We start from the raw sequence: 11,446 nt of genomic DNA on the forward strand, positions 1-11,446 counted from the left end.
TCATGTGAAACAAGTCAGGATGGTATTTCAGATCCTTCGTGATAATGCCTTGTTTGTGAAGGGGTCTAAGTGCCTCTTTGGAGTACAGAAGATTTCTTTTTTGGGCTTCATTTTTTCTCCCTCATCTATAGAAATGGATCCGGTTAAGGTTCAGGCCATTCATGATTGGATCCAGCCCACATCCGTGAAGAGCCTTCAGAAATTTTTGGGCTTTGCTAATTTTTATCGCCGTTTCATTGCCAACTTCTCCAGTGTGGTTAAACCCCTAACCGATTTGACGAAGAAAGGCGCTGATGTGACGAATTGGCCCCCTGCGGCTGTTTCTGCCTTTCAGGAGCTTAAACGCCGATTTACTTCTGCCCCTGTGTTGCATCAGCTGGATGTTTCTCTTCCTTTTCAGGTTGAGGTTGACGCTACTGAGATTGGGGCAGGGGCCGTTTTGTCTCAGAGGAATTCTGATGGTTCCTTGATGAAACCGTGTGCCTTCTTTTCTTGAAAGTTTTCGCCTGCGGAACGCAATTATGATGTCGGCAATCGTGAGTTGTTGGCTATGAAGTGGGCATTTGAGGAGTGGCGACATTGGCTTGAGGGGGCCAAGCACCGTATTGTGGTCTTGTCCGATCATAAGAATCTGATTTACCTCGAGTCTGCCAAACGGCTGAGTCCTAGACAGGCCCGATGGTCCCTGTTTTTCTCCCGTTTTGATTTTGTGGTCTCGTATCTTCCGGGTTCTAAGAATGTTAAGGCTAATGCCCTCTCTAGGAGCTTTTTGCCTGATTCTCCTGGGGTCCTTGAGCCGGTTGGCATTCTGAAGGAAGGGGTGATTCTTTCTGCCATCTCCCCTGATTTACGACGGGTTCTTCAGGAATTTCAGGCTGATAAACCTGACCGCTGTCCAGTGGGGAAACTGTTTGTTCCTGACAGATGGACTAGTAAAGTGATTTCGGAGGTTCATTGTTCTGTGTTGGCTGGTCATCCTGGGATTTGTGGTACCAGAGATTTGGTTGGTAGGTCCTTTTGGTGGCCTTCTTTGTCACGAGATGTGCGTTCTTTTGTGCAGTCCTGTGGGACTTGTGCGCGGGCCAAGCCTTGCTGTTCCCGCGCTAGTGGGTTGCTTTTGCCTTTGCCGGTCCCTGAGAGGCCTTGGATGCATATTTCTATGGATTTTATTCCGGATCTTCCGGTTTCCCAGAGGATGTCGGTTATCTGGGTGGTTTGTGACCGGTTTTCTAAGATGGTTCATTTGGTACCTTTGCCTAAGTTGCCTTCCTCTTCTGATTTGGTTCCGTTGTTTTTTAGCATGTGGTTCGTTTGCATGGCATTCCGGAGAATATTGTGTCCGATAGAGGTTCCCAGTTTGTTTCTAGGTTTTGGCGGGCCTTTTGTGCTAGGCTGGGCATTGATTTGTCTTTTCTTCCGCGTTTCATCCTCAGACAAATGGCCAAACCGAGCAAACTAATCAGACTTTGGAAACTTATTTGAGATGCTTTGTGTCTGCTGATCAGGATGATTGGGTGGCTTTCTTGCCATTGGCCGAGTTTGCCCTTAATAATCGGGCTAGTTCTGTTACCTTGGTTTCACCCTTCTTTTGTAACTCTGGTTTTCATCCTCGTTTTTCTTCGGGGCAGGTTGAGCCTTCTGATTGTCCTGGGGTGGACTCTGTGGTTGACAGGTTGCAGCACATTTGGGCTCATGTTGTTGACAATTTGGTGTTGTCTCAGGAGGGGGCTCAGCGTTTTGCTAACCGTCGTCGGCGTGTTGGTTCCCGGCTTCGGGTTGGGGATTTGGTCTGGTTGTCTTACCGTCATGTTCCTATGAAGGTTTCTTCCCCTAAGTTTAAGCCTCGGTTTATTGGCCCTTATAGGATTTCTGAGAATATCAATCCAGTGTCTTTTCGTTTGGCCCTTCCAGCCTCTTTTTCCATCCATAATGTTTTTCATAGATCTTTGTTGCGGAAATATGTGGTGCCCGTTGTTCCCTCTGTTGATCCTCCTGCCCCGGTGTTGATTGATGGGGAGTTGGAGTATGTGGTTGAGAAGATTTTGGATTCTCGTTTTTCAAGGTGGAAGCTTCAGTATCTTGTCAAATGGAAGGGTTATGGCCAGGAGGATAATTCTTGGGTTGTTGACTCCGATGTTCATGCTGAGGATTTGGTTCGTGCCTTTCATTTGGCTCGTCCGGATCGGCCTGGGGGCTCTGGTGAGGGTTCGGTGACCCCTCCTCAAGGGGGTGGTACTGTTGTGAATTCTGTTGTGGGTTCTGCTCTTGGGCTCCCTCCAGTGGTTATAAGTGGTAGTGCTGCTGTTTGTCCTTCACAGCAGTCATCAGGTGCTTCCATTTTGGACGAGGCTATTTAGTCTGGCTTCACCCTTTAGTGAGTGCCAGTTGTCCATTGTTTTTCTGGAGGATTCACATCTCTGCTTGGTTTCTCCTGCTGGATTGTCCAAATCATCAAAGATAAGTCCTGGCTTTGTTTTTGCAGTCCACATGCGGTGGACTTTATAGTTCAGTGAATTTCTATGTTTTTTCTTGTCCAGCTTTGTCTGTGTAAGGATTCATTCAGCCAAGCTGGAAGCTCTGGAGTCGCAGAGTTACCCTCCATGCCTTTAGTTAGGTGTGGAGATTTTTGTATTCTCTGTGGTGGATTTTGTAGTATTTTAATTCTGACCGCACAGTACTCTGTCCTGTCTTTTCTTTCTAGGTAGCGTGGCCTCCTTTGCTAAATTCTGTTTTCAGTCTGCGTTTGTAATTTCCCTCTCCTCTCACAGTCAATATTTGTGGGGGGCTGTCTTTCCTTTGGGGATTTTCTCTGAGGCAAGATAGTTTTCCTGTTTCTTTCTTTAGGGGTAATTAGTCCTCCGGCTGTGACGAGGTGTCGAGGGAGTGACAGGAACATCCCACGGCTACTTATAGTTGCGGTGTTAAGTTCAGGGTCTGCGGTCATTATAGAGGCCACCTACTCCAGAGCTCGTCCATGCTGCTCCTAGGCCACCAGATCATAACACTAAACGCTGAGATCGTCTGACCCCTGAAGTAGAGGAAACTACTTTCTGTTGTGGTACCTGGGTGACATTTCTCCATAGATCCTAGTTTAAAAAGCTCCTCCATCTATCATAAAATGCATAAAATCATAAGCTTAAAAAAAAACACAATAGTGAGCCCTGAAAAATTGTGTATGTGTAAAAGAGGCCTCAGAGTAACAATAGCACAATTGTGTGATAACAGTCTAAGCACATAAAAAAGCAGATTCTTACATCTAAATAATGAGGATCATGCTGCAATGAAATGTAAAATTCTTGTGATAATTAGCTTATTTTACATTTAGTGTAGTATTATTATGTTAGCCACACAGTGCAGTAATTGGACACATATATATTTTTATTGTAATTGCTTTGTTTCCATAACAATTTAGTCTTAAGAAGAATAACTTTATTTTCAATAAATAAGTAAATCCCTTAGGCTGGTTTCACACTTGCGTTTTTGAACGCATGCGTTTTTTTAAAAAAACGCATGGTGCAAAAACGCATGTAAACGCATGTAAACGCTGCGTTTTTTTGACGCATGCGTTAAACGCGTGTGTCCAAAAAACGCAGCGTTTACACGCGTTTACATGCGTTTTTGCATGCGTTTGCGTTTTTTTAACATTTTTCCAAAAAAAAAATAAATAAATAAAAAAAAACCCAGACACAACCAATGGGAATAGAGAGGGCGTATATGATTGTCTCTCAATATATTGACCCTAGGGGAACAGAAATTTTCAGAGCTTGCTACTGTTTCCGGTGTCACGATGGATCTTTCTATGGATAACTTTTATTTCAAACTGGAGTTCAGCTTCAAGATTTTCATTGCCTGTGTTTTTGCTTGGGAGCAAGACCGAAACCGCCAAAGATGGAGAAGGAGACAGCGTCGGCGTTTTTGGAGGCACCCCATCATTGAAGTGCGTGAGAGCCGTGGAGCATATCACACGCTCTATGCGGAGCTGAATGCCAACCCGGAGAAATTCCAGGATTATACCAGAATGTCTCAAGATTCTTTCCGGGATTTACTGGCTCGTGTTGAAGGATCCATAAGGCGACAGGACACACGGCTCCGTAGAGCGATTCCACCTGAGGAACGTCTGTTAGTGACATTACGGTACGTTCCTAAACTAAACCAATGACCGTCAACTTTGTTGTTATGACATGTTTTCTATGTTTTTTTTTTTTTATTATTTATTTTTTTTTAAAACACACCATTAGAACCGATTTTTAATTTTTTTTGTTTTTGTTTCTTTTTCTTCTAGATTTCTTGCCACAGGAGAGAGTTTATCTTCCCTGCACTTCCAATATCGCCTTGGAATCTCAACCCTCTCCGGAATTGTTGTGGACACCTGTCGTGCGTTATGGAATGCACTCCGTGAGGAGTTTATACCCGTACCCACCGTGGACATGTGGCGGGAAATTTCAACTACATTTTTGAACGTGTGTGATTTCCCAAACTGTTTAGGGGCGGTGGATGGAAAGCACATCCGCATTGTCAAACCGGCCAGAACCGGATCTGAGTTTTATAATTATAAAAAATATTTTTCGGTAGTGCTTATGGCAATAGCGGATGCGGAGTGTCGCTTCATCGCCGTGGATATTGGAGCTTTTGGCCGTGGCAATGATTCCCAAACCTTCAAGAGCTCGGATATGGGCCGTCGGTTGTATGGCAACAATTTTAATTTTCCCCCTCCACAGCCTCTCCCCAACACTCAAGGCCCACCGCTGCCATTTGTTATGGTTGGGGATGAGGCCTTCCAAATGTGTGAAAATCTCCTGAAGCCCTATTCTAGTAGGGACTTGGACCACACTAGAAGAATATTCAACTACAGACTGACCAGGGCCAGAAGAACCGTAGAGTGCAGCTTTGGCATTCTTGTTGCTAAATGGCGCATTCTTGCAACAGCCATCAATCTAAAAGTGGAAACAGTGGACGAGGTGGTCAAAGCCTGTGTGGTGCTACACAATTATATAATGGCTAAGGAGCGACCCCACATTGAACTTGATGAACCTGTTGCACACCCATTGCCTGATTTTCAGCATCACCCGATGCGGTCAACTGCAGCCGTTGGTCTTATGCGGGACCAATTTGCGGCCTATTTTGTGTCCGATATTGGACGTGTGTCATGGCAGGACAATGTTGTTTAAATGTCCTGTTGTATGTTTATGTTTACCAATTATTAAACACTGATAAACATTTTTCTAATTAATAAACTTTTTTGTGTTCACCATGTCTAATATCTTTTTCCTGTCTAAACAAAGGTTGACCAAAGATGGGCAGTAGATATGTATATCATATTTTGTAATCCAAAACCAGGAGTGGGTGATAGTTGTTGAGGTAATAAATTTTAAATTTTTCATCGTAATTTACCTATGTTGCACTCCCTATTTTGGTTTTCAAAGAATGATATAAACCACGGGCCCCATACTTATAATAATGGTACAAAATTTTTAATTATTTTTATTTATTAATTCTAATATTGTTGACGTCATTGCGTCAAGACTGTCACGGTCTCTATATCCATCAAGTCAAGTGTAAGCAATAATAAATTCATGATAAACATATACATGATCATGAATTCACAATTTCTTACACCTGGCCTGGTGAGCATAGATATGTAGAGTGTGAGAACACTTGTCCCATCTGTTTGACAACCATTGTCACATAATGAGCTATATAGAATATGGTGAATATACAAGGCAGTAATCAACTTAATCGGTCAGGTATATATTTTGACATATGACCGTTTCAGTTAATTTCTGAACTTGATTTCCACCATTTTCTCTTTGTACAGTGACACTACACTAGGTACAAAAATAAAAGAGTATGGAAATAAATACTATTTTTTTGGCCAACTCATATCTGTATACTAAAGAAACACATATAGATGTTGTCTTGTATTTTATACTACTGGAGATATGTGTAGGCCAAAAGAATAAGTGTGTGATGAAGTTTATTGGTGTGTATTGAGAGAGGTGATAGACACAATAAACCAAACATAATTTTTTCAAATAAACTTTTTTTTTATTGAGGAAAAAGAAAACAAATTTATTTTTTGGTACCGCGCCGGGTTGAACCACGCCGGCTTGGGGTTGAGTAACGTAACTGGGGGGTATTCAGAACTGAAGCCTGGCTCACCATGGAGGAGGCAGAGGTGGCAGGAGAATGGGCAACAAAACTTGAAGGGTCTGGAAGTTCGGGGATGGGGCTTAAAACATGAGGGGCTTGAGACACACTGGAATGTTGAGACACATCGGTAGGTGATGGGGGAGGAATAATCAAAGTTTTTTGTTTTTTATGCGTTTTGCCAGTTTTACGTTGGGTTTTCCGGGTTGGGGGAAGTCTTCTTGGGCTATGTTGTACAGTGTGGGCGGGAGACACGTCAGGACCCGGCTCCACACAGTCAGTCTCCATTGTGGAGCGCTCGGCAATGTCTGAGTCCAATGGGGGGAAAGATAAACTCACGCCTGGGTCCTGGTGCCTCGTTGGGGGTGGGGAAACAAAAACCCTTCCAGGATCCTGGTGCCTCGTTGGGGGGGGGGGGGAAACAAATCCCATAACAGTGTCCTGCTGCATTGCTGGTGGGGGGGAACATAAAGCCATGGATGTGTCCTGCTGCATCAGGGTGGGTCCTGCCTGGAAAGGTATGGCTTGGTCGTGCTGCATCATGGGGGGCCCGGTGCGATACGCCATGGATGGGTCCTGCTGCATCGGGGGGTGTCCTGCCAGGAAAGCAACGCCTCGGTCCTGCTGCATCGGGGTGGGTCCGGTCCGGTATGCAACGCCTCGGTCCTGCTGCATCGGGGTGGGTCCGGTCCGGTATGCAACGCCTCGGTCCTGCTGCATCGGGGTGGGTCCGGTCCGGTATGCCAGGCCTCGGTCCTGCTGCATCTGGGGTGGGCCGGTCCGATATTGCATGGATGGGTCCTGCTGCATCGGGAGGGTGCCGGCCCGATAAGCCATGCCAGGGTCCTGCGTCCTCGTGGTGTCAGCGGAGGAGGTCCAAGCCGGAGCAGCGGTCGTCACGGTGGTGGCGGTGGGATGTCCAACAGCACTCGTCATCGTGTTGGCGCTGTAGTGGAGTACACCTGTAGAGGGAATAGAGGTGGCCGTGCAGTGGTATGCAGCAGAGGTAGGAATAGTGTTTACTTGTGACAGTGACGGCACAGTTGGATAGGCCGCCACATTACGACTCTGACTCTGCTGCATAGCCTGCACAAAAGCAACATTGCAGGCCTGCATCACACTCAGCTGGAGATCAGGGCTAAGGTGTTCCGACATGCCCTCTAGGATTTGATTGAAAAAATGCTGAGCTGGCTTATTGAGGTCGGCTTTCAATTGATCAACGCTTTTGGCGACATCCTGGATGCGGCAATTTAAGAGATTATGGTTCGCATCCATTCTGTCACCTAAAGCCTTGATAGCATCATGTAAAACCGAGCTCAAGTGTAAAAACTCGGGCATGAGGGACCTATCCGAAGCCCTCTGTCGCTGCCGGGATGAGCCCGCCAAAATGGGTGCAGCGAAAGAGGACTGCGAAAGGGGAAGACCTGATGGGCCAGGCCCCTGGTCTCCAGTGAGTGTGGAAGACCCACCTGGTGCTGCGCTGCTGGATGGCTGGGACGGGTCCGTGGCTTCCGGCTGAAGGACCGCTCCAGCACCTGTGGCGACAGTCGTGCAGTGTGTGCTGTGAAAAAACAAAACAGAAAATTAATACCAAACTACAACAAGACGGTACATCCTGTGGAATTAAAAGTGACAGATTATGTCAATGCAATACAACCGGAGGCATGTGAGAAATACTTACGTTCTCATGAGAAGGACCGGTCTCAGGAAGGCCAACACACGGTGGTATTTGTAGAGCCGGTGCCTTGCTCCGGAACCACTAGCTGCACTCTTCTCTGCACGTAGGTCACAGTTGAAGCGGTCCTTCATGGAACGCCAACGTGTCCTTACTTTTTCCACTGTGAAATAACAATAAAATATAATGGTCAGAATAAGAACTTTTGGCCGTGCTCTTGTGACTGTGTGTGATGACAGAAACTACGAAAAGTTTCTTTCATCACACACAGTCAAGAGAGCATGGCCAAGGTCTGTTGCTTCACACTACCGTGCAATACTTACCAAATGCATTACGGACCCGTGGCGTGGAATTCTCCCAGCCATCCCACAACGCTTGGGCCACCTCACTCCACAAACGACGGAGAACACTATTGACGGCGTGCTGTTTATCCCGGCTGTCCCACAACGGGACTCGCTCCTGGACCAGACTGATCAGCAGGTCATTATCAATCCGGTCGTCGTCCCGTTGTGAAACCTAAAATTAAAACAAAATCATTTAAGTTTGCTCAACCACATTTGTAAAAAATAAGACACGAAGATGAGAAAGGGCAGGAATATGAAAGACAACTTTCAGAAAAGGATGATATAAGAAATATGTATAGAAAAACAAGGGTACAGAAAGGAAGTTAAAAGAATATTACAATAAGGACAGTCTGCCTGGTATACATACCCGCTGCCGTCTTCCACCTGGACCTTGACTCCGCTGCTCAGTACCTCTCTGTCCCTCTGTTGAAGTGCTCTATAAAATTAAAAAAAAAAAATTGCCTCATGTGTCGATGTGACAGTCAATACTTACCAAGCTGACGTACAAAAAACATACCTCGCTCACGTGATCCACTTCTGATTGACGTGGCTGGAACTCCTCATCAGACGAGGAAACCGGAGAAGACATTCTGATGCGTGTTGAAAGAAAAAAAATAGAAGAAATTAGGAGATGTAGATCCAAAAAATTGAAAATGAATGCATTGGCTAGGATATACTCACATTGCTCTGTGTCTTGTCCAAGAATGCGTCCGGGCAGGGTGCTGTCTTCTTTGGAGTCTGATGAGAAGTGACCAGAAACTTCCCCCCACCTTCCCTTTATAACCTTGCTGCTATGGGAGAGTCTTATCAGTGTCTAGACATCTTTATCTACAGTTAATTCAGTGGTGCCAAAAAAAACGCATGCGTCAAAAAAACGCATGCAAACGCATGCAAACGCATGTCAAAAAAAACGCATGCGTCTCCATTGACTCCAATGCATTTTTTTGTACAAAAAAAACGCATGTAAACGCATGCGTTTTTTTAGGAAAAAAAAACGCCCCTCAAAATACTACAAGTTGCATTTTATAAAATGAACGCATGCAGTTAAAAAACGCATGCGTTCACAAACGCATGCAAACGCGTACACCAAAAAACGCATGCGTTTTCAATGTTAAATATAGGGGAAAAAAACGCATGCGTTTTTTTGGTAAAAAACGCAGCGTTCAAAAACGCAAGTGTGAAAGCAGCCTTAGCGACAACTAAATGTTCTTTAAAAGACATATTACAATAATGAACACTAAGGCAATAGTAACATGATTTTGTTGGACTTTTTTAAAGTAATGATCAAAACACAATAGCTGGATTGATTAACTCAATTTGTCTTCATTTTACTTAATTTGAGCGTAAATTGCACAAGTTTTATGCTGTAACCTTCAGCTCTCAACTAGGTGGCTGAAAACATCATTTATCTATTAGAACTTTTCTTAGTTAAGTGCAGATGGGAATATGGTTGCTTGAGGCACGATTTATATGTCCAGAAAGTCACATTCTGAAATAAAAAAGTATGCAAAGTTTTTTATGATTAGTAAACAAATTTGATTAGCTGCTTTGAACATAGTCTTCCTCAAGTTTTTGGCTTGTACCTGATTTACAATAACAAATTGTATTGTGGTACTGTGTTAGCCAGAGAAATCGATGTGAATACTTTTCTGCCCAATGATGACAGAAGTATTCTAGGAGTGATACCTTTATTGGCTAACCAGAAAATAATATGTTTGCAAGCTTTCAGAGCACAGTGGCTCCTTCTTCAGGCAAGATTATAGATAGATTAATAAGAAAAAAAGCACAACATTTAAAGAATACTACAGCAGGACATTTGTTCAGGGGGGTGGGACATGTGATGTCTTCTAAAGATAAGCCAAGGAAATCAAATTAGGCATTTTGTTACAAATGGAGAGGCAGTGGGAATGATGTTCTTGGTTATCTGGAGTCCATCTGGTGGAGGTGGGAATTGTTTCCATGTAGTGACTCATAAATCCAGGTGCTAAGTTGAGTCCTAGTGTCAACGAATTGAACATCTTCCTTAGTTTGAATTCTCAAATTTTTCTTTCCCTGTTATCCTTAAAATGACCTTTTAGTATTGAGACTTTTAAATATGTCATACTGTAACATAGTAATATAGTTATTAAGGTTGAAGGAAGACTTTAAGTCCATCTAGTTCAACCCATAGAGTAATCTAACATGCCCTTACATGTTGATACAGAGGAAGGCAAAAAAACCCATGTGGCAAAGAGTAAACTCCACCATGGGGAAAAAAATTCCTTCCCGACTCCCCATACAGCAATCAGACTAGTTCCCTGGATCAACATCCTATCAAGGAATCTAGTGTATATACCCTGTAACATTATACTTTTCCAGAAAGGCATCCAGTCCCCTCTTAAATTTAAGTAATGAATCACTCATTACAACATCATACGGCAGAGAGTTCCATAGTCTCACATCTCTTACAGTAAAGAATCTGCATCTGTTATTATGCTTAAACCTTCTTTCCTCCAGACGTAGAGGATGCCCCCTTGTCCCTGTCTCAGGTCTATGATTAAAAAGATCATCAGAAAGGTCTTTGTACTGTGCCCTCATATATTTATACATTAAAATAAGATCACCCCTTAGCCTTTGTTTTTCCAAACTGAATAGCACCAAATGTAACAACCTATCTTGGTATTGCAAACCCACCAGTCCTCTAATAACCTTGGTCGCTCTTCTCTGCACCTGCTCTAGTTTAGCTATGTCTTTGTTATACACCGGAGACCAGAACTGTACACAGTATTCTAAGTGTGGCCGAACTAGTGACTTGTATACAGTTAAAATTATGTTATCCTCGTGAGCATCTATGCCACTTTTAATGCATCCCATTATTTTATTTGCCTTTGTAGCAGCTGCCTGACACTGGCCACTAAATGTGAGTTTGACATCCACCCATACACCCAGGTCTTTTTCATTGATGGTTTTGCCCCGAGTTTTAGAATTAAGCACATAGTTAAACATCTTATTTGCTCTACCCAAGTGCATGACCTTACATTTATCCCCATTAAAGCTCATTTGCCATTTATCAGCCCAAGCTTCTAGTTTACATAAATCCTTGAGTAATATAAAATTGTCCTCTTCTGTATTGATTACCCTGCAGAGTTTTGTGTCATCTGCAAATATGGAAATTCTGCTCTGTATGCCCCTTCCAAGGTCATAGTAAATATGTTAAAAAGAAGAGGGCCCAATACTGACCCCTGTGGTACCCCGCTACTAACCACGACCCAGTCAGAGTGTGCTCCATTAATAACTTCCC

The 11,446-nt window shown here is 43.8% G+C and overlaps 1 protein-coding gene across 1 annotated transcript; it reads right to left on the minus strand.

The window, feature by feature from the left end:
- Positions 1-4,223: 4,223 nt before the first annotated feature.
- Positions 4,224-7,577, minus strand: LOC143816600 (uncharacterized). Its single transcript, XM_077297179.1, has 2 exons — positions 5,589-7,577; positions 4,224-5,448 (listed from the first exon to the last, which is right to left on the minus strand). The coding sequence occupies exon 1, from the start codon at positions 7,483-7,485 to the stop codon at positions 6,070-6,072; it is 1,416 nt and encodes a 471-aa protein (XP_077153294.1). The 5' UTR covers positions 7,486-7,577; the 3' UTR covers positions 4,224-5,448; positions 5,589-6,069.
- Between the last annotated feature and the right edge of the window lie 3,869 nt (positions 7,578-11,446).

Source organism: Ranitomeya variabilis, chromosome 3, assembly GCF_051348905.1.
Source record: "Ranitomeya variabilis isolate aRanVar5 chromosome 3, aRanVar5.hap1, whole genome shotgun sequence".
Lineage (NCBI taxonomy): Eukaryota > Metazoa > Chordata > Amphibia > Anura > Dendrobatidae > Ranitomeya > Ranitomeya variabilis.

Bases quoted from the DNA above. Each gene is read 5' to 3' on its own strand.
- LOC143816600 (XM_077297179.1), bottom strand. From the start codon at position 7,485: ATGCCCGAGTTTTTACACTTGAGCTCGGTTTTACATGATGCTATCAAG.